The sequence below is a fragment of the Gobio gobio genome, assembly GCF_949357685.1.
Source record: "Gobio gobio genome assembly, chromosome: 16".
Classification (NCBI taxonomy): domain Eukaryota; kingdom Metazoa; phylum Chordata; class Actinopteri; order Cypriniformes; family Gobionidae; genus Gobio; species Gobio gobio.
In genome coordinates, this window is record NC_137109.1 from 41,459,988 (window position 1) to 41,484,041 (window position 24,054).

The 24,054-nt window shown below is 39.1% G+C and overlaps 1 protein-coding gene across 2 annotated transcripts; it reads right to left on the bottom strand.

The window, feature by feature from the left end:
• Positions 1-472: 472 nt before the first annotated feature.
• simc1 (SUMO interacting motifs containing 1) lies at positions 473-23,484 on the bottom strand. Of its 2 annotated transcripts, none has more exons than XM_079838255.1 (10): positions 23,134-23,484; positions 15,166-16,440; positions 5,023-5,276; positions 3,249-3,318; positions 2,992-3,155; positions 2,792-2,884; positions 1,331-1,462; positions 1,047-1,203; positions 873-957; positions 473-746 (listed from the first exon to the last, which is right to left on the bottom strand). In XM_079838255.1, the coding sequence occupies exons 1-10, from the start codon at positions 23,257-23,259 to the stop codon at positions 523-525; spliced, it is 2,580 nt and encodes an 859-aa protein (XP_079694381.1). In that variant the 5' UTR covers positions 23,260-23,484; the 3' UTR covers positions 473-522. The 2 variants fall into 2 exon arrangements, with proteins under 2 accessions (XP_079694381.1, XP_079694382.1); XM_079838256.1 differs by having other exon boundaries at positions 577-746; positions 830-957.
• Positions 23,485-24,054: the final 570 nt, after the last annotated feature.

Sequence of the window (24,054 nt, forward strand, 5' to 3'; positions counted from 1 at the left end):
GATAAATTATGATTTGGGTAGCCAGAATTTGGGCAAACTATTCCCTTTCGAACACAAAATCATATAAAGTTATTTTATGTATGAAATTGAAAAGTAAAATAATAAAAAATCATAAAATTTGATGTGATCAAATTTGTGATCAAACAAAATTTGTATAATTTTTTTTTTTTTTAACTGTCAAAACCAAAGTTATTATAAAAGTTTTAATAACTAGAAGTAACAGGATTTACTATTCTGCTGTTAAGGTAGTAAATCCTGCATTTCCATTAAGACAGCATAACTAGGGATTCGAGCACATAGCATAATTCTAATTTCTAATCATAGCATTTTAGCCATTTGCCTAAAATTGTCAACAGAATGCTTAGAAACATGACCTTATACAGTATACCCCGATAATTGCTGCTTGTGGCTATATTTATTATTACTACTATTTGCTCTCGGCTGGTTTGTGTAGTCAACAAACACACAAATTGTATAAAAATAAATTTATTTAAAAAACAAAAAACAAAGTTATTAAAAGGTTTAAGGACTTGAAGTAACACTGGACATGTCAGTTATGTGTTCTTGTAGTTGGCATAGCAATTCCTGCATTTCCGCGGGGAGAGCTTGGCCGATGTCATCCGCTGCTCGGGACAGGAAGGCGTCTCCTGCCTCTTGCACTGCTGAGCGTTTCACCTGATCATCCCGTGTCCAAATCGGAGCATGCATCCTATCAAAGCGCTTTGTGATGGGAAAGTTTAGGTGATCTGTGGAACAAAGATTGAAAAACTTTTATGATAAATTTGTTTCATATCACTTTATCACAATTCTATTTTACATTTGCCCTAACATTATGCATTCGTTGAAAATGGCGGTTGGCACTAGTTTGTCACCTGTGACCACTTCTTCATAACTGAGCATCTGCATCCACAGAAGCTGAAGAAGTTCCTCCCATTTTCTCCATTTCTCTGCTCCATCCTGACACACCATGCAGGGAGATTATATCAGTTCAGCTGTTATGCAGAATAACAATGCAAATGGAATAAAACACTGTAATGATCTTTTACTGAGGGTTCTGAGGCCAGTGTGGAGCTCTTAAGGTAGTGTAGCAGCAAGCTTAGAGACATGGGCAAGCGTGTCTTCTGAGAACAAGCCTCATCCAGCAGCAGCTTCAACAACTTGCATCTCAGCAGCTTGCTCTCCAGAGTACTCAATAATAAGAGTCTAAAAAAAAAAATACAAATGGCAGCAAAAACTTAACATTCAAAAAAGCTCTGGTCATTCAATATGTAAGATTTTGCAACCTCTAATTATATTGATTCTCTTTTTTATTTTTGTATTTATTGTTCACCTTATCTTCCTGCAAGAACACATTCTGTTAAGACAACTGAAGAGCTCTTCTGAAAGTTTGTCTGAATTGTAGGCAGGGTCCTTGTCCACCTCTACGGCCAATGTTAACATCTTCTGAAGAGATAATACAATCCTGTACCAAAGAAAATAAATGTTTCTCTTTTGCAAAGAAAGAAGGAAAGTACAATCCAAACTGTTGTTGCATGGCAAAATATATTTCCCTATAATTCCCTATAAATATATTTAGAAATTGTTATTTTATACTACTGTTAAAAGTTTGGGGTCTGTATAATTTTCTGTAGTCTCTTATGCTCACTAAGGCTGCATTATTTGATCAGAAGAGTGAGTACTATCATTACAATTTAAAATAACAAAATAATATTTTAATATATTTTGAATTGTAATTTATTTAAAGGGATAGTGCACCCAACAATGAAAATTACCCCATGATATACTCACCCTCAAGACATCCTGGGTATAGATGACTTTCTTCCTTCAGATAAATACAATCAGAGTTATATTAAAATATTTCCTGGCTAATCAAAGCTTTATAATGACAGTGAATGGCAGCCCAAAATTTGAAGCCCAAAAAAGTCCATCCATCCATTATAAACGTACTCCACACGGCTCTTCTGAAGTGAATCGATGGGTTTGCATTAGAAAAATTTCCATATTTAACATGTTATAAAGTCGTTAATATAGCTTCCGCCAGACCAACTTACGTATTCAACTTACGAAAAAAGCGTAACTGACACGGTGTATGACGTCAGACGTAGTACGCAAGTTGACTGCAAATGGTGGTCTGGTGGAAGATGTATTACTTTATAAAGTTCTAGATATGGATGTTTTTACTACATAAACCCTTCGATTCGCTTCAGAAGGCCTTTATTAACCCCCCGGAGCCGTGTGGAGTACTTTTATAATGGATGGATGCACTTTTCAATTCTTCAATTTTTGGGACCGCCATTCACTGCCATTATAAAGCTTGGATTAACCAGGATTTTTTTAATATAACTTTCATATAACTTTATAATTCGTCTGAAAGAAGAATGTCGTATACACCTTGGATGGCTTGAGGGTGAGTAAATCATGGGATCATTTTCTTTTTTGCGTGAACAATCCCTCTAAAGCTGAATTTTCAGCCGTCATTACTCCAGTCTTCACGTCTTCCGTGTAACATCTTCAGAAATCATTCTAATATGCTGATTTGCTGCTTCTTATTATTATCAATACCAGTTATGCTGCTTCATATGCGTGTTAATGTGATACATTTCTATTCAGGATTATTTGATTAATATACATTTCAAATAAATAATAAATAAATGTCTTTAGTGACACTTTTGATCAATGTAATGCATCCCTGCTGAATAGAAGTATTAATGTAATTTTTAAAAAAAATCTTACTGACACCAAATATTTGAACATTAGTGTATAGTGATAACAAAAATAGCACTTCATATACTTTAGACAGTTGTCCGCTTTCTTTGGATATCCCACATCTTTTGAGTCGTTCACTGACTCCTTAGCAGCATTAATCATCCAATTTATTAGATCCCTAAGAACAAGAATCATATAATTGCACACATAATATGACCATTCATTAATTATTACTGTATGCACATTCAAGCAAAGCCGATTGTAAAAAGTGGGGCTTAAACTCACTTGACTTGCCCAAATGTTTCACGGCCACATGAAAGCATCTTCTTTGCAACAGAGTGTTGAAGACATTGAGTCCTGAGTTTAAAATGAAAGTCATCTTCTAAAACCTGCAACACATATTGCAGGAGCATGTACCGGACCTCCGTTCGCAACCTCTTAGTGCGAGCCTTAAGACAGGGAAAATTAAGTGTGTAACATTTAAGAAAATTACTTAATAAATAAATATAAATGGTATTTAAGATGTGCTAAAAAGTACCTACCTGATCCTTCATAACCGACTTCATCAGTTCCCAATCCCATGGGACTGTAGAAGCATCCACACGGTGGTATCTTAACATACAAAACAAACTGAAATTATTTAAAGGGGGGTCTAATGCTATTTCATGCATTCTGACTTATTTACACTGTTAAAGGGTAACGTAACTAAACCCCAGCTCAGCACTTAACTCCACCCACTGGCAATATTTGAAAAATGCTGGAAAAGTGGGCAGAGCCCAGCGGAGACAGAGGGGATGAATCGAAGGCGGGGCTGAGCGGAGGGCGTGCACCTGAGACCCGCAGTGACGGATTGATTGACAGCTGTCTGACTCGCGAGTAGCAAAGATGGAGAATGACTGGAGTGACGCCAGTAGCGTTCTCATCATGTGATTGGGGAAAACATTTCTGAGGGAGTGAGCTCGTGCCAGGGGCATGGGTAGTGAGCCGTTGGAAGAACCATCATACGTCACGATGACCTACAACGTCCACTGGAAAATTCAACTGCAGTAGCCACCGTTCAACCTTAAGAGGGCAGCACATAGGTTTTACACCATATATTATAGAATTAAAACACTTTATACCCAAATGTCAAAACATTTACTCGAATCAATGAACAGCACTAATAAAGCCCCAGTCTTGCAGACCATTAAGTAAAAAAAGTTGGGTTTAGTTACCCTTTAAAGAGTTGGATTCTCATGCTAAATATGGCCAAAATTTAAAAACGAGTTGGTATTTCTGTACCAAATACACTTCTTCAGGATTCAAGGAAAAAGTTTTTTTCGAGTATGGCCCTGTATGACAAGCCTGGTCTTACCAGACTCTCGTACATTCATTTCATTTGTACAGAGAGTCTGGCCACTCTCCATTGACAAGCGTTTACTTCCTTGAAGGCGGGTTCTCTGTTGAAGTTTAAAACTATTGGATCTGCCCAGAGTCACTCTGGATCTGCCATAACCAATCGCTAACGTTTGGTCGTGACGTATGTCATGCGCAGTTCGCCTTTGATTCTCACATGGAAATCCGTAAAAATAACTGTGCAGATTGTGCACGCCACCTCAGTGATAAAACCTAAAACTTGTGCATTCGGATTGTGATTTATTCACGGTGGCGGGGAGAGTTTTGTGATCGGGAACGTGCTGCTCTCGTGGTCCGTAACATGATTGTATATGCTGTCATATGCTTGGTATGATAAGAATAAATGCTGCCGTAAATAACGGCCCAATTCAAATGTTTACGTGCTTTTCGTCTTTTTATTTTTTTTAACGGTGATGAAATATATTGCTCTTGTAAACACTTGCCAGCATTTAAAGAAATACAAGTCTAGAAATGCATCCAAATTACAGCGCACGCAACCACACGGTGCTGTGCAGGGGTCAAAAAGGTTATATTCTGGTCAAAAATATAGATAAGATATAAGATATATTCTTGAAAACTCAGAGATGTGGATTCGGAGAGCAATTAAATTACCACACAACCATGGTGTTTGTCTAAAACAGCAGGTAATTCGCCAGGGGATTTTAACGTGGGTGGTGGGAGACGGACGGCTTCAGCCAACTCCTTCAACACTAACGGAGCGAGCTGGAAAATCAAACTTTTCCCGGGCCCCAACATCATGGCCATGTCATTTTGTTTTTAGACCACGAAATCAACATCACTGAAAAATGTATTTTTGGTTGTGAGGGAAAGCACATACACTTCCCTACCAGGTTACATCTCTGATCTACTCGTGACTTTTTCATGAAAACTCAAAACAGTTGCAGATGTGATCCCACTCACCTCTGAGTCTTCATCAATAGATTATAGGCCTCTACAGCTAGGGCATCCGGGCTCTGTGGGTCCAGGAGAATCCTCCTGAGCAGATGTTCAGTAATATCCACCGGTGGGTAATACAGAGGTTGAATGAAGTCAGAGAGCAGCTGAAGAGTGCCCTCTGGATAATTCTCCTCAATAGTGCTGTAAACCAAACTAAGACTCTGTCGGCACAGGGGCTCAGCAGGATCATAGTGTTCACCTTCCTCCTCATCGTCATGCTGTTAAGAAGAAATAATAACTGACTGAAATGCATTTTGCCAAAAAACACAAAAGAAGATATTTTGAAGAATGTTTGTAGCCAAGCAGAGAGAGCAACCATTGACTACCATAGTAGGGGGAAAAAATACTATGGTAGTCAATCTGCTTTGTAACAAACATTCTTCAAAATATCTTCCTTTGTGTTTAGCAGAACAAAGAAACTCATACAGGTCTGGAACAACTTGAGAGTGAGTAAATTATGACAGAATTTTCATTTTTGGTAGAGATGCACCGATTGCAATTTTCTTGTCCGATTCCGATTTCCGATTTTTTGTTAATGAGATCGGCCGATACCAATTTTTGCAGATTCCGATTTTATTTCTAAGAACTATAATTAACAGCATATACAAACAAAAATCCACTTTTTCTTCAAATTTTATTTTATTTTTTATTCTAAAATAAATTATTAAACATTACAACAGGATCTTCTCTCACTTAAACAACTCTCAAAAAATAAGTGTTCTGTGCCTGGAAAGAAGTAGAAATAACAAATAACTGAAAATCAGTTGCTTTATGAAACGAAACATTATAAATTGACCCTTTTCTCTTTTTTACTCAAGTACAAAAGATCCTATGAATGAACAAACCTGAAGTGTACAATACTCCTCCAAATAATAGTTCAGTAATTTGGGTAATAAATGTTGCCAGCTAGGGATGTCACAGTACCAAAATTCCAGTAGTCGGTACCAATACCATACAAATTTTATGGTACTCGGTACCAATTTCGGTACCAATTATATAATATATATATATATATATATATATATATATATATATATATATATATATATATATATATATATATATATATATATATATATATATATATATATATATATATATATATAGGGCTGGGTATAAAATATCGATTTCTCGATTTTTATCAATTCTCACTTTTACAAAACAATATCGATTCTTAAATCCCAAGAATCGATTAGTCGTCCTATTTTGAAATAAACATTGTAGCGCACCTCCCATCCAATAAATCGCAATAATCTTTGTGCTTTATTACTATTGATAAGAAACAAAGTCTCAGATTTCAGATTACGTCTATTTTTTACGAAATTCAAAAGCATAAATACCGCTCTGCCGCAGCTCAGCTCAAGAGAACCGCGCGGAGCCCACATGAACATGAATCTTCTCTTCCGCCTTAATACCAGTTACAGCGTGAAATAAACATGAATAAGCACCTGAAAGTGTGTTAAAAGATACAGGACAACTTACTGAACTCCGTATCATGTCACATAGAATAGCTCAAGTGTTTTAACCGCAGAAAGACGTAAGTAAAATGTCTAGTAAACAATGGCATGTAACGTCAATTAAGTTACCTCAGAAAAACCATATGTCCATAAACTCGTTAGTCAGCTAGAAAAATTAACTCTAGAGAGGAGCATTTTGCTAATTATATGCACCACATTACATAGGCTATTGATTGTCATTTTTAATGTTCTTCAATATTTAATGCATGTAGCCTATGAATAAATCTGGCAAGTTTTTATGACAGCCAAATGTTTATATTTAAAAAAAAACTAATTGGAGTAGACATATTATTATGTAATTGTGAAGTTAATATTATAACTTTATTATTATGAAAAACAAAAATCATTTAGTGTAATTTAAGAGTTTGTATACAAATCAGTTGATTTTAATATGCAAATGACATTTTTGAGCGTGACTTAAAGAGAATGACACATTTAATATTTTAAAACTGATTTTATTTAAAACACGGAAATGCCTGGAACTCAAGGAAGTGTTGTGACGCTTGACGCAAATAATAAAAGACTGACAGTAGGGGTGTAACGGTACACAAAACTGACGGTTCGGTACGAGTTTGGTACAGCAGTTTTACAAAATTGCTTTTTATTTATTTTTTATATTTAACAGTGGTTTACTGAAGCAGCAAAAAAGTGTCTGTCCTTGAATGAATTCAATTATATCTAAAAGTTTATTGAAGATATTTCTGTAAATTATATAGGGAGCCCTTACTTGCACATTAATATTAAAGGTTAACAACAGAGGCCAAACTATTAGCCTAAATTCAGTTGCTCTTTATTTTTAGGTATAATAATCAACACTGAAATAACACATTGTATGCAAACATGTAAACTTCACATAAGGCAGTTTTTGCAGTAACTTCTAAATCTAATTATAAAATAGTTTTTTTCTCCAATTCGTTGTTGAAATATAATAGTTTATACACAGTGTCTGTCATTTTCATGACAGGTTTATTTGACACACATGAAATAATCAAGACATCACTAACAGGTTAAGCAGAATATAATGAATGTATAGGCTAATATTATAGGCATATATTTAGTGAAAGAGTTGATTTCTCTAGTGAATAAAATTCTGTGGACACTGAATGACTGCCTGAGGTAAATGTGATGCTAACGTTACATGACATTGTTTAGTTTACAGCAGTTATATTGACGTCTTTCCACTGTTGAAACACTAATTTAGCGATTACACCACATACATGACAGATACATGATCGATAGCCGCCATTAACCAAGAGAAGAAGAAGAAGATGATGATCGATCGCCTTCACAGATGATCGCGTTCACGCGCGGCCGCTTGAGCTGTGAGTCAGTGACCAGTCACGCCACATAGAGCATCCAAACGGCATTTATCATTTGGATTTCGTGATAAAAAGGACTGAATACTTAATATGTTCTTGTGGGAACTCGGATTGAAGTGTGTTCCGCGCTTAAAACAAGCCGACTGTGAACTGTTAAAGATTGCACCCGGAAACCGTTCGGTACCAACAGTAGCCTAATATATTCTGTCAATTATTATTTTTTTAAACCAAACTTTTATTTTGACGGGTTGCCGTTGCCCTTGAGTGTCTGTGTTCATCATATGACAGTTCTCTCTAATGAAACGATAAATTCTCATGAAGTGACGGTTTATGCGTTCGGCTGATCATCCAGCGCTAAGTCCATAATTTCTTTGTAATTGATTTGATCTTTTCGCTGCTTATACCAAGGAAAGATAGGAGAGGCTGCAGACCTGTGGCTGGCTCTGAGCTCTGGCTAGCTTTAGCCATTTTAACTGCTCACAAAGGTCAATTCTGGTTGCCCCCCAAAAAAGGTCTGGGCAGGATGGAAGCCTCTTTCTCGACAGAACCTTAGCCTTGCATTTGCTAGGCTCGAACGTGACCTTCCAGGTATCAGCCCACCTGCGAATATTCTCCAGGTCTTTATTTAGGGATGCTGCCACATTGGGACCATTAAGTGACGTTACTGGGGCGTAAATGGTGGAATCATCGGCATATAGAAAAATGCTATTATCGCACTGTTCTACAACATCGTCTATGAAGATGGAGAATAATAGCGGGCCGAGAATGGATCCCTGGGGCACCGAGGCATTGATTGGTTGAGGTGATGAGGACTGACCAGAGAGCACGACCTGGATGGACCTTCCTTCCAGGTAGTTCTGTAGCCAAGAATGTAATGGTCCAGTTAGGCCTTTAGCAGAAAGCTTATCCAGAAGCCTGTTGTGCCAAACCTGGTCGAACGCTCCTTTAATGTCTAGTGCAACAATATACACCTCACCTCCTTTGTCTAAGATGTTGTTCCACGTCTGCGATAAAACTGTAAGGAGATCTGCTGTGCTGTGGTTCGGTTTAAATCCATACTGTTTATTAGAAATTAGTTTATGGCGGAAGAGGTAGCCCTGGAGCTGTTTATGGACTGAGGATTCCATCACTTTGCTAAGGACTGAAAGGAGGGATATGGGACGATAATTTGTTGGGTCTGATTTTGAGTCTCTTTTATGTATTGGTATCACTCTGGCGTTTTTCCATTGTTTGGGGAACACGCCATGTGAGAAGAGAAGTTGAAAGAGACGACTAAGGGGGCTGGCCAATTCTGCTGCACATTCTCTAAGGACTTTTGTTGGTATTTCTAATGTCTTTGGGTTTGAAATGCACATAGGCAAAAGAGGATGTTGGTTGCTGGCACTGAGGAAACGATTGTGCAGATGCATCGCGCAAAGAACACTTCTCTGCAAAGGTTTGGCAGAAGATGTTAGCCTTTGCACTGGCACTGATGTGGGTGGTACCCTGGTGTTCAATGACAGGGATGTCTGTGAAACCACTTCTGCCTGAAAGTGAATTTACTATGCCCCGCCATTGTTTTGAGCTTAGTGAGTTATCTGCAAGATCATTCATCAATTTGGTGTAATACTCACTTTTTGCCCTCTTTTAAGCTTGATTGAAAGCTGCTCTTGCCTTGAGGAACTTCCGTTTCATAGCCGGGTCATCGGAGGTCCGTATGTTGTAATAAAGCTTTCTTTTTCTCATGGCTAATCTTCTGCACTCTGCGTTGAACCAGGCTTTATCCCCGGGCTTTTTGGTGATGGTCTTTTTGGGAATATATAATGCCATGGCATCTCGCAGTATGGAGGTAAAGTTTGTGCAGATGATTTCAGGATCTTCGTCCTTGAGAATGCTGGGCCAGTTAATATTGGTAAGGTAACCTCTCATTTCCCAGAAGTGAGCCTTACTTAAGTAGAAATTTTGGGTATCTATACTTTACTGGAGTAATTATTTTTCAGCCTACTTTTTACTTCTACTCCTTACATTTTCAAGCAATTATCTGTACTTTCTACTCCTTACATTTTAATAATAGCCTCGTTACTCCTATTCCATTTCGGCACGTTTTCATTCCGGCTTGTCGTCAAAAAAAAAACTATCCAGATAAATCGTGCCATCCGGATAGAGTGAATTTGATTGTGGTTGGATGAGAAGGATAAACACAAACCATTCCGACACCCTATTGGGTTGTACGCGATCAATCACGCCTGCACCTGCACAAATCACACACCATGTTGCCAGATAGGGCGGGTTCTCGCAGACGAGCACGCACTTTCAGCCAATCAGCAGGCAGACGAGCTCATTCATGACTTTAGCCGGGTTTTTAGCGCGATAACTCGTAGCTGTATATTCCAGTGATCGCTATGCTAGTGGCATAAATATACAGTAAGTTGTATCTACAGTAAAGAGTGGGAGAGTGACTCAGCTCTCAAACGTGAATTACACCTGTGACTCGAAGACTCTTTATAAATATAACCGTAACTCCAGTCCATCGTCATATAACGTTACACACTTAGGACATCTGCAACTAGCAACCCCGACAGCTGCTGAAAGAGGTTAAAATTAGGGATGCACCGAATATTCGGCCACCGAAAATTTTCGGCCGAAAATGTTATCACCGAAACAACACGGCCGAAATGTTGTGATGACGCAAACAGAAACCACGACCTGCAGGTGCTCGTCTGAAGCAACATGTCTGCGGTGTGGACGTATTTCAGTATATCTGAGAAACACCAACGTCTGCTCCATGCACAAGCACTGACAGCCAGAGCTCATGTTCTCGATGAGAAGAGGACCAGACTTCACTGTGAAACCCAACGGTTTCCCAATGCAATCTTTAACAGTGGGCATGTTTTAAGCGCGGAACACACTTCAATCCGAGTTCCCACACCAACATCGATCAACATGTATCACTAAATTAAAACGATAAATGCCGTTTTGACGCTCTTTAATGTGGCATCACTGATCACTGATCATCTTTTCCTTAAGAATAAACATGAATGAACATTGAGGACACAACTTACGGTCACGTATCATGTGGTGTAATCGCTCAGTCAGTGTTTCAACGGCGGAAAGACCTCAATACAACTGCGGCTAAACTAAACACACAGTCATGTAAGTTAGCATCACATTTACCTCAGGCAGTCATTCAGTGTCCACAGCTGTTAGTTCACTTGAGAAATCAACTCTTTCACTAAATATATGACCTATATTAGCTGTTATATTCATTATATTCTACTTAACCTGTAAATTATATCTTGATTATTTCATGTATGTGTAAATAAACCTGTCATGAAAATGACATACACAAATGATTATATTTCAACAACGAATTTGATAAAAATTTATTTTATAATTAGATTTAGAAGTTATTGCAAATACTGCCTTATGTGAAGTTTACATGTTTGCGTACTGTGTGTTATTTGAGTGTTGATTATTAGACCTAAAAATATATAGCAACTGAATTTAGGCTAATAGTTTGGGCTCTGTTGTTAACCTTTAATATTAATGTGCAAGTAAGGGCTCCCTATATAATTTACAGAAATATCTTCAATAAACATTTAGTTATAATATAATTTATTTAAGGACAGATACTTTTTTTTCAGTAAACAAATAAAAATAAATAAAAAGCCATTTTTTAAAACTGCTGTACCGAACCCGTACCGAACCGTCAGTTTTGTGTACCGCTATCCCTATTCTACAGTTAACATAGGGGCTATGGCAGTCTTTGTTTTGATATACTATTATGTTGAAGGCCTACAGAGAAAATAGTTGTATCTTTAAGCAGTTGCACTTCTTCTGAATGCACTTTCTTGTAGTAGTCCTACAGAGAAAAATTTAAAATGCACTTGACTTAAATGCATTTGTTTTTATGAAAGAACATTTAATTTTAAAACTTTTCTGTAGGCCTGTACATTATTATTTAATGTACAAATGAGTGGGGTCAAGTTAAACATTTTAGTTTGAATTTTATAAACTTTTTTTTGAAACTTTAATATTATTTTATGCATTTGCAATGCCTTGATTTTAGTAAAGTTAGTACACAGTCATAGCCATAAATGCAATGGTACTAATAATTGGCATAATTTCTTTTGGTGTTTCGGTTTTCGGTTTTCGGCCTTGGTTTCCTCTTTTTCGGTTTCGGCCAAGAATTTTCATTTCGATGCATCCCTAGTTAAAATCAAAGATTAATCCATTTTGACTGTGCATGTGTCATGTTCTTCACGAAAGACATACTGTAGTTTTGTCAAAGCAAAGTGCAACACAATGGTAAACGCAAACGTTGTTTTTTTGTTGGCGGATTATTGTACAGTATCAATGAATTACGCATTTTGACAGTGGTGTGTGCATTAACGTGTGAAATGCCTGTTAATTACATTGCTTTTTCCAATCTCTATATTGGGCACTTTTTGCACGTAAATTGGCTTCTTACTGTTGACATTGTGTTTTTCTGAGGGATTACTGTTATGACAGTTTCTACCTGGACAAATAGTCATATTTGATCCGTTTTACTAGGAAATTGTTTTTTTTTTTAATCATGAATGTTATGTTTTAAGGAGATAAAATGTTAACTTACTTATCAACCTTGATTGGTATGGCAATAAAATAATATCACATTATTTTGGCAGTTCAAGTTTTGGTTTTTTTTCTTGGAGTGACTAGTTTCCTGTAAGTATTGTAAAGGTGCAAAAAGTCAAAATTCAGAGGCATGTTAACAATAACCATTTTTTGAATATAAATGTACATTTAGTGAGTTTTTGGGCTGGAAATCTTTGACCCAATCTGGCAACACTGATCACACATTCAAATAATGGTTATTGATAACATGCCTCTGAATTTGGACTTTTTGCCCCTTTACAATATTTATAGGCAACTAGTCATCAAATCTTCCGCTCCATGAAACACGTTAATGCTCAGTAGTACACATATGGTTCTTTAATGTATTTGCATTGTCCTAAAATGCGTTCATTTTCAATGGGAATATATGCGGCTAAAACGGCTAGCCTAGTGCATCTAAAAAAATTTCAACATTAACTTTTTAATATAACATTATAGTCATTATGGCCATTAGAATTTTTTTTTTGAGGAGGTGGGGTATGCACTGTGGCGCGGCCTAATCTTTTGTCCTTAAAGGGATACTTAACGCAAAAATGAAAATTGTCATCATTTACTCACCCTCAAGTTGTTCCAAACCTGTATGAGTTTCTTTGTTCAGAAGATATTTTGAAGAATGTTTGTAACCAAGCAGATTATATGCAACCATTGACTGCCATAGCATTTTCCCCCTACTATGGCAGTCAATGGTTTCTCTATCTGATGAGTAAATGATGACAGAATTTTCATTTTTGGGTGAACTACCCCTTTAATGGCATTTTTTCCCCTTACATTACTTTTACTTTTATACTTTAAGTAGTTTTGAAACCAGTACTTTTACACTTTTAGCTTGAGTTGATACTTCAACTTCTACAGAAGTCTTTTTAAACCTTAGTACTTCTACCTGAGTAATGAATGCGAATACTTTTGACACCTCTGTCCGCGGGGTGATGGAGTTTTAAGTGTCTAATTAGGTTTGTGGTGTTGTGCTTTCCTGGTGGTTCCCCCGCGGTTTATTTTAACCTTACAAGTTTTACAAATGGCATAATTAGTGTCTTCTAGTGTTTGCATGCGGCTGTGAGCATGAGTGTGGCTCTGACGTCAACAGCGCGGCCGTGCTCGTGCTCACAGCCGCATGTAGATTTATTTATTTTATTTAATTTACTTATATTGTCCCTTGTCTTTATATGTCCTTTTCATATGTATGTAAAGGTTTTTTTATGCTTCCTTTAGATATTTGACTCTACATACAAATGTATTTTATGCCTTAACTCTAATGTTCTCCTGAAGGTATTTGTATATTTGTACGGTTCTTGAATAAAAAATTAAAAAAAAATTCAGGTCTGCCCTACACAAAAAAAAAAAAAAACAGCCGCATGTAGACGTATCGGCTCAAAATCGGAGACACGTGAGAGTGATCGGCCGATCACCAATCAGGCCGATCATGCAGAAAATCGGCCAATTCCGATCCCTGGCCGATCAATCGGTGCATCTCTAATTTTTGGGGGAACTATCCCTTTAACCATTGTATTAGAAACCCTCACACAGCAGCGTTAACTAGTTTTCTGAAATGTAATGCCAATGTCATATAACGCAAAATATAGTCTTAAAAATGTATATTACATTTGTAAAAATGTGTCATGTTCCCCAACAGTAAGCTACTTGGTTTGAAAATGATTTCTGTGTAAGCTGTGCTTCATACATCTCTACTCTATTGACAATATACGTTTTTGGCATGTAAAATTTTGCTAATGTAACCGTACCTTAAAGCAGGGGTTTTCAAACTGGGGTCCGGGGACCCCCAGGGGTCCTCCAGGAGGTTCTAAGGGATCCCCAGAAAATTTCAGAGAATAAAAAGACAAGGCAAAGATGGATAAAGTCTATTGAATATTCTAACTGTTTCATTTCTAAATGTTTCTCTCCTTTCTTGCCGTATACATTCCAAAATTGTATATGTTTGCTTTGTATCTTTAGTGAGTTTTTCTCACTATAGTTCCCATTATCTTGATCTCTGGGGTTGTAAGTCAGTATTCTTAACACAGTACGTAAGCTGCTTACATACAATTATTGTGAAAGTTGCTTATACAATAACATATTTAAACAATATGTGGTATTTATAATGTCACATGTACTATTTATCTAACAGTTTAAATTAAAAAAAAATTCGTACATAAAAATAGATTGATTTTAGGAAGGGGTCCCTCATAAAGGTTCATCATATCTGGGGGTCCCTGGCATCATAAAGTTTGATAACCCCTGCCTTAGAGGGCTGAAGTAAACAGAGGTTACTTTATAATTTGTGTAAAAAATTAGCTAATGTGGCTAGGCCAGTCACAATCTTGAATTTTGTGCTGACATTTAATAGTCATATAAATAATTGCAATTAAAGATTTAATTTTGTTTTGTCACTTACAATGTAAGCATAATATTTTTTTTTACTTGGAATCATATATAATACAAGTTATGGTCATTATGATTTACTTTAATGCTGTGATGAATATATAATATAATATAAATTAATAATCTGGAAAGGCCTACATGTGATTTAAGATTTACAGTATAGGCTACACAGAGTAACAATAAGAAGACAACAGTATTATCATTATTTTGTCTATTGAATCTACCCATTAAAAACCAAAGTGTATATCAAAACATCTTACCATCTGTGGAAACATTCCACCCATGCATTGACTTAATTTTCTGTACCGAGCCAGACAAATATGTTGTCTATCTTGTGAGTTGTTTTCAGAAAGATCCGGGACCACAGTATCCACCACATTTTCATTGTCGTCATCACTGCTCGTCTCCCAAAGCCTGGTGGAAGGACTTCCTGGGGATCCTAAATCATTTCTCCTTAGCTCTGCTCTCTCTGAAAAGTTTGGCGTGGAGGGCTGCGAGAGGAGGAGGCTGAAGGAGCTACTTGGTGAGCTCAGCGTAGATAGATCAGGGGACCGTGCCACTGTGTCGCTGGCAAGAATCTCGGTGGAAGTGGGACTGCTGGGTTTACTCTGTCTAGATCTAAGTTCGGGGCTCCAGTTGGGCGATACCCTAGATGAGGTAGGTACGGAGGGGGAAGAAGGTTCGAGCTGAACCTCAGTGTGTAGGTGCTCATTTTCGCAGATATTCATCGTTTCACCGTCATCATTGGACACTGATGCAGCATAAGTATCAGAAGGAAGCACAAAGGTTTGAAGTGACTGTTGATTGTTACATGTTGTAAACAGGTAATCCTTATCTTCAGATTTATTAGATGAGTCCGAAAATATATAAGCATCTACCTCACTCGGGCAGTAATATGGACTGTCAAGACTGTAAGGAGACTGAACAATGTCTTCCCATTTCTGCGATGAGTCAAAATGTTCTTGGTTTTCTTGGTCTGTGTCTTTGCTGCAGACAGCTGGTGTACTAAGCTGCACGTCTTTAGGGTTTTGCGATATATCTGCAATAGAGTTCTTAAACACTTCAGATGCATTTATGAAAGAAATTATACGTATATCATTGGAGCTGCAACATTCCAAACACTTGTCACAGCTCAAATGCTCAGACAAGCTTAAATTACAATTTGTGTCCTGATGCAAATGATTTTCTGTTCTTTGGAACACGTCTGTGAGAGTGTTCTCCTGAGTGAGTGACTTAGGGACGACAGACTGCACCCTGTTCCCTACAAAACTCCCTGAATTTGCTACATCTTTTCCAACACTTGCTTGGGATTGTGATTCTTGAGGTTTTCCAAAAGATGCCTGTGTTTCATGAGCTTTCTTGTCTTTGCTTTCTACTGATGGCAGAGTCGGTGATGGATTCTGAAGCTGGATGTCGCCTTTATCAGGAGGATTGTCTTCACTTATATCTATAACTTCTAAAGAAGAGCAAGTATCTCTTCTTGAGCATCTTCGCCTTGGAGGGGTTAGCTTATGGTCTGTGATATCAATGAGGACCTGAGAAATCAAGAGAAATATAGTAGTAAATGGACTTTTTAATGGCTTATACTATTTTTGCCAACTACAGAACAGGTGGCTAATGGCCGATATGTAATAAAAAGCATATAGAGTAGACAGTCAATAGTCATCTCAAAATAGCACTGACAAGGTTCAAGTCTCCCTGAAGGGGGTTATTTTTTAACAATGGCCGACTACTGTACATTAATAAATCCCATTCACACCAAGAACAATAATTATAAAGATAACCACATAACTTTATTAGCGTCCACTGTTTATTATTAGCTATGCTCTGCAGTTCGTCTGCCGCTTTAAAATCCCAATGGATTCAATGGTGAAAAAAATTTAACTGGTTCCAATGTTATCGTTTCTGTTATAATTGTGCTGTTCTTTTACATTTGAAACCATTTATAAACAATATTTATATCGTTCTTGGTGCAAACCAGCCTTTACCCGTTTACCCAGCCTATCACACTACTACGTAACCAAACAAATAAATGCATGGATATTAAAAATGTATTAAAGTTTAAATAATTATATTAGCTTACTTGCAAAGGTGGAAAGAAAGAGAACAAGCAGCTATGAAAACGGTTTCCTCAGTGACAGTCACAACTAAGCCAATGTTTGACCAATCAGAATCATTAATTCCAGAGAGCCGCAAAATAAAACCAATGAACTGTTTTACACAATACTCAAAATGAACTAAAACGACTCGGTTATTTAACATAACCTCGGTTCCCTGAGAGAAGGTTACCTAGCAGTACGATAGGGGAAAACTCCTTTCCTCGAGAATTTGAAGCAGAAATTATTATATTTAATAATTTTATCCATGTAAAACGCAGTGCGGCTGCACAGCAGATCCTACAGTGCGCATACGCGCGCTGATTGGCTGTGCTGTGGCAACTGCAGGGAACCTATGGCGAGGCGGGTGATCGGGAGGCCCAATAAGGTGACTACCTGAGCTCCCGCCTAAAAACCGGCCTGAATTTGCATATCGAGTCTATAAAAGGACCCTGTCCCGCCATAGGTACTTTAAAATCGACTAAAACGACACACTGAGCCAAGCACAAGCACGGCATGCTACGCAATACTCGTTTCCCTTCTTTCAGGGAACCGAGGTTATGTTAAATAACCGAGTCGTTCCCTTTCAAGAGAATCACTAGGGAAACCCATGTAAAACGCCATGCGCGCTAGATCTCCCGCACCCGGGACTATATAAGCTACAGCCCTTAGCAAAAAGAGAATGAACCTCTGGAGCCAACCGTGGTGGGCCCCAAGAGGGTAATGAGGGCACCCCCAGTAGGCCAGATATCATCGGGCCTTGTAGGATATGAAGTATAACAGGACGAGGTCGGGCTTTATATACAGAATGAAGCAATGCTTGTGCTCACATAGGTGTTTACACACATTCATATGGAGAGAATACACCGCTGTTAGGACGGCTTCGGCGGCTCGGGGTTCAGCACAATCTTGGGCCGACGTCCCCGACACTCTGGCTGCCTGTTGCGGCTCGCGGAGCGTGATCACTGTCTTGGCCTGGAGGTAGAGCAATGCTGTGTACTCGCGGGCGCTGTCTTCGGCTGCTGTGAAGGCGGAGCCCTAGACTGACGACCAGAAGCTTGAATCTTTTGGGCAGGAAATGTTTCATGGCCTGCAAAGCTTTCTGCGCCTCCGTGAAGCGTTCCGCAAATCCTACCACTGCGGGACCAAACAGACCAGCAGTCATGATGGGAGCATCGAGAAAGAAGGCTTTATCTGACTCTTTCATTTCGGTGAGATTCAGCCAAAGATGGTGTTCGAGCACTGTCAGGCTGGCCATGGATTTCCCAATCGCCTGGGCGGTGGCTTTGGTGGCTCGTAGGGCCAAGTCAGTGGCGCTGCGAAGATCCTTGAGCACTTCATGGTCAGGGATAGACTCGTCCAGAGAACGGAAAAGTTTAACCTGAAACACCTGGAGTACCGCCATCGTGTGAAGAGCCGACGCCGCCTGGGCGGCGGAGGCGTAAGCTCGACCATGAGGGCTGACGTGGTGCGGCAGGGTGCGACGCCTTTGCTTGCCATCCTCTGGAGGAGGGCGGGCAGAGGTGGGCAGCGACCGCTTCCTCGAGCGGGGGGATGCTCTCGTAACCTTTTTCACTCATGCCGTCGACAGTAGGGATGGGCAACAGTGATCAAGTACTCGAGTACTCGAACGTGACAGTGACGATTGATCATGAAAACGATGATCGCCCTGACTTTAAAAAATATATTTGTCTATTTTTCTGATTGGTTATTGCGGCATTTTTGGCGGTAACTGAGGTTTGATTGGTTAGCGTTAGACAGCATGCCTTCCAGACCGGCGAAATAAAGTGAAACTGATGCGCGCACTGCAGTGATGCCTGGAATCCCTGTGATCATGAAATACAGTTAAGTGCAAGATGTGCAGCACTAATCTGTCATATAGGCTACATCGCATTATAATGAAAACAAGATTGTAATAGAATGTTGTAAATTATCTGTGCTTTAGTTCCCCGTGTATCAGCTGTTAAAGGAAATCCACAAGCGCGGTGAAGTTCATGTGTGCATCCGCGTCCTTTTCTGCAGATGCAAGTAGTAAGATTACTTTTATGTTGTGTATATCTGATTAATCTCATATGGACACGTTTGGTTGAGGTTAATAACCAGCTAGTAATGCACTGCCGTTACCAACTGGTGTTCATTCTCTTCAGTTTCAGCTCACATGCAATGCCCGACATTATCGACTCTGGGTTATTTGAGACAGTTATATTCTTTATATTCTATTTCTCTTTCAAAAGCATCACTACAAGTTGATAGTGATCACTGCTGCCTTACCTTTACGTGATCACTGCGCAGCTCCTTTTAGCAAGTGTGAGAGCGTAACATTTTCATATTAATGCAGCAACGTTATAAACGCGCAGTGATGTCTGTCACTTTGATCAGGAAAAATAAAATTAAGTGCAAGATGTGCAGAGCCAATCTGTCATGTACATAACATTATAATGAGAACGCAATTGTAATAGTGTTGTAAATTATCTGTGCTTTAGTTGCCCGTGTATCGGCGTTGTTGTTAAGGGAAGAGCGCATTCAAAATGTGTAAAAACTAGCACGGCCAAGTTCACGTACGCATTTGCATCCTTTTGTGCTGATGCAAGTAGGTACACTGATTAATCTAATATAGGGTGCGTTTGGTAAAGTTTATTAACCTGCTAGCAAAGCTATGTAGGGTGCTGTTCATTTACTGTTTCAGTTCAATTACAATGATATGATTGATTGGGTTATTTGAGACGGTTATTTTGTTTTTAGATGTTTCTTTTTAAAAAAACATTTATGCATCATAATCTAGCAGTTATTTTTTCTAGTCATATGTTCATGTTTTCATAGACGTGTGATGACATTTTCTTAACACTTTTAAAATAGTTTCATATCTCCATGACGGAGACGGTGAAAATGGCGCCTTCCAAGCTTTAGATAGCTCGTCATGAACTTCCGGGAAGAAAGGGGCAGGCTTTTGCGGAGAGGAATGGCGATGGCCTTGCAGGAACCATTCGTCCTGTCTGCTTCGCGAAGGCTCTTGGGGCTAGGACCACTCGAGCCCGAGGTCTCCCACGTCCCTCGTGAGCTTGCGGCCCAGTTCCGAGTCGACGCTTGCCCTGACGCTCGGGGTGGCCTGCGTCGAAGCTGAGTGCTCCGAGACAGAGTCCGACCACGCTCCAGATGCAGCTTGTTAAAAGCTGTCATCGTCGTCCTCTTCCCGTCATGGTCCACCGAAGGAAACTGAACAGGCCGCTGCAGTGGAGGAGCGCTGTTCTTCCTGCGTGAACGTGACCGGTGAAGGCGAAACACGTGGGGAATAATCCGGCGTGTTTTGGCCAGCTTGCTCCGGTGGCCTCTGGTCACGGCGCTTTTTCCTGTGCGGTGCGTGAGGGAGAGCAGAAGTGGAAGGATCGTCCTCGAAGATAGCAAGCCGAGCCCACATGGTCTGCATTGTCATCTCCTCGCACTCCGGGCAGCCGCCCTGAGAGAGTGCAGCCAGGGCGTGGTCTCGTCGGAGACAGAGGGCCTCTGCATGAGGCGCAAGATGGATGAGGCCTTTGGAACAATGCACTCGTACACCAGAGACACAGATAAATGCAATAAAGGATATAACGCCGGATAGCGTAGCTGGAACGGCAGTAGGTCTGAAGGCGGATGGCGCCGACGTCCTCAGAAGTGCACGAAGTTCCGCTGAGGTGCTGTTCGACGGCGGCTTCAATGGCCGGAGATCAGCTGAAGGAGATTAAATCTGAGTCCCTATGGACTGACAGGGTCCTTTATAGACTCGATATGCAAATTCAGGCAGGCTTTTAGGCGGGAGCTCAGGTAGTCACCTTATTGGGCCTCCCGATCAGCCGTTTCATGCAATTGCCACAGCACAGCCAATCAGCGCGCGTATGCGCTCTGTAGGATCTGCTGTGCAGCCGCACTGCGTTTTACATGGATAAAATGATTAAATATAATAATTTCTGCTTCATATTCTCGAGGAAAGGAGTAATTCAAGTAATACGAGTAATTCTCTAGAAAGGGAACAATATTCACCAACATTTTGTATTTATTTCTAATACAGTTTGTTGATGTTAATAACAGCTGATTTATCGATGTATTATATTAGATAACTCTGTAGAAATGCCTTGATATCGAAATAATTCAAATTAAATCTAAAAAATTAAATACAATGAATAAAACTAAAATATTTATTTTTAATAACAATATAAATTATACAACCCCAAATCAGAAAAAGTTGGGACAGTATGGAAAACGCAAAAAAAAAAAAAAAAGAAGTGATTTCTAAATTTACTTTGACTTGTATTTCATTGCAGACAATATGAACACAAAATAGTTCATGTTTTGTCTGGTCAACTTCATGTCATTTGTAAATATGCATCCTTTCCTGTCATTCAGACCTGCAACACATTTCAAAAAAAGTTGGGACAGGAGCAATTTAGGGCTAGTAATGAGGTAAAATGGTTAAATAATGATGTGATTTGAAACAGGTGATGTCAACAGGTGATTGTAATTATGATTTGGTACAAAAGCAGCATCCAAGAAAGGTCTAATCCTTTAGGAGCAAAGATGGGCCGAGGATCGCCAGTTTGCCAACAAATACGTGAGAAAATTATTGAAATGTTTAAAAACAATGTTCCTCAAAGAAAGATAGGAAGAGATTTGGATATTTCACATTCAACATTGCATAACATAATTAAAAGATTCAAGGAATCTGGAGGAATTTCAGGGCGTAAAGGACAAGGGCGCAAGCCTAAGCTGAACAACCGTGATCTCTGATCCCTCAGGCGGCACTGCATCAAGAATCGTCATTCATCTATAAGCGATATCACCACATGGGCTCAGGACTACTTTGGCAAACCTTTGTCAAGTACCACAATACGTAGTTACATCCACAAATGCCAGTTAAAACTGTACTGTGCCAAAAGGAAGCCCTATGTTAACAGTGTCCAGAAGCGCCGTCGACTTCTCTGGGCTCGGAGGCATCTGGGATGGACCATCACAGAGTGGAAACGTGTACTGTGGTCAGATGAATCAGTATTTCAGGTATTTTTTGGGAGGAATGGACGCCGTGTGCTCCGGACCAAAGAAAAAAAGGATCATCCAGACTGTTACCAGCAAAAAGTCCAAAAGCCAGGGTCTGTCATGGTATGGGGTTGTGTCAGTGCCCTTGGCAAAGGTAACTTGCACTTCTGTGAAGGCACCATTAATGCTGAAAAGTACATAGAGATTTTGGAGCATAATATGCTGCCTTCAAGAAGACATCTTTTCCAGGGACGTCCATGCATATTTCAACAAGACAATGCAAAAGCACATTCTGCACACATTACAAAGTCCTGGCTGCGGAGGAAGAGGGTACGGGTACTTGACTGGCCTGCCTGCAGTCCCAACCTGTCTCCAATAGAGAATGTGTGGCACATTTTGAAGCGCAAAATGCGACAACGAAGACCCCGTACTGTTGCCCACCTTAAGACTTGTTTGCAGGAAGAATGGGACAAAATTACACCTGAAACACTTCATCACTTGGTGTCTTCAGTCCCTAAACATCTTTTAAGTTTTGTGAAAAGGAATGGCAACATTACAAAGTGGTAAATGCTTTACTGTCCCAACTTTTTTTGAAATGTGTTGCCGGTCTGAATGACAGGAAAGGATGCATATTTACAAATGACATGAAGTTGACCAGACAAAACATGAAATATTTTGTGTTCATATTGTCTGCAATGAAATACAAGTCAAAGTAAATTTAGAAATCACTTCTTTTTTTTTTCTTTTTTGCATTTTCCATACTGTCCCAACTTTTTCTGATTTGGGGTTGTATTTATTTCGTTGTATTTTGCATTTGAAGATTGCTGTGTTCTGAAACCCGATCTAAATCTCTTTTCAAAAAACTTTTAAAAGTATGGAGGTAACGTCGCTTGCGCGCGTCCAACGACTGCAGCCAATGTCCCGCCAATGTATGTGTAAAAAGCGAAAAGCACGTGCGGTGTAAGTGTAAGTATACGCACATCCTCAAAAAATGTCCTATTTGCATATGTAAATCACATAAAATGTAATGTTTTGCGTAGAAATTGATAAAAGGGTAAACGGATGAAAAAAACCCACCAGATATTGAGACTCTGATAAAGACAAACTGCTTGCAAATAGTAAACTTACAGGTGTGACTTGGAGCCATTCTGCTCGGATAAACGGTACTGCATCTTCTTTGTCCTCGTTGTAACTAGTTATAACCTCTAAATCAGAGTCGTCGCTGTCCGAGCTGACACAAATAATATCCTCCATAATTCTGCCTCACCCTGTCACATGAATCATGTTTGTGCTGACAAATGTCAACTTAAAATAGTTGGTCTTGATCCAGGGAGAGCATGAATAGTGCATTAAAAGTTGATAGTTACTAGTATCAAACAAACCTACACAAAAACAAATAAGTCACGCAGGTAAATGTCAATACTAGTGTCACCTATGTGTAAATATTTTGGTTTCACTATTGTAGAATTTGACGAAGAAGGAACTTCCGCTTGTGTGATGCGGAAGTGTGTTTGGAATAACGTTACTGGATTCACGGACCAGAGCGATTTTATTTAATACTTGTCTGTATCATATGCTTTTAGTTGTGCTGTACGTAACCATAGATACCCGTTTGTCACATTACATTTGTATATGAAATTCCAACTTCCTAGTATGTAGTACTTTTTATCCAGTTTGGTTGGAAGCACATATAGCTTCCATTTCGGGATTGCAAGAGACGGGGATGTAGCTCAGTGGTAGAGCGCATGCTTTGCATGTATGAGGCCCCGGGTTCAATCCCCGGCATCTCCACTTTTTTTCCACTCCCTTGTTGTTGTCTCGAATATAACAATCTTTGTCTGCTGACAAAATGTTTGTAATTTAAAATAACGGATTCTATTTTAATATATTTCATAATGTCTTGTAGCCAACTACGAATGTTGAATGCTTGAATCTGATTGTTTGACGAATGTTATAAGAAACTCAAGTACACTCTAAAAAAAAAAGGTTCTATATGGCACCAAAAATGGTTCTTGGCTCGTAATAATAGGGGAACCTTTTTTAGTGCTA

Bases quoted from the DNA above. Each gene is read 5' to 3' on its own strand.
- simc1 (XM_079838255.1), bottom strand. From the start codon at position 23,259: ATGGAGGATATTATTTGTGTCAGCTCGGACAGCGACGACTCTGATTTA. The intron at 3,156-3,248 runs GTAGGTACTTTT...CCCTGTCTTAAG, and splicing joins AGTCGGTTATGAAGGATCAG to GCTCGCACTAAGAGGTTGCG. The intron at 958-1,046 runs GTAAAAGATCAT...ATGGTGTGTCAG, and splicing joins CACTGGCCTCAGAACCCTCA to GATGGAGCAGAGAAATGGAG.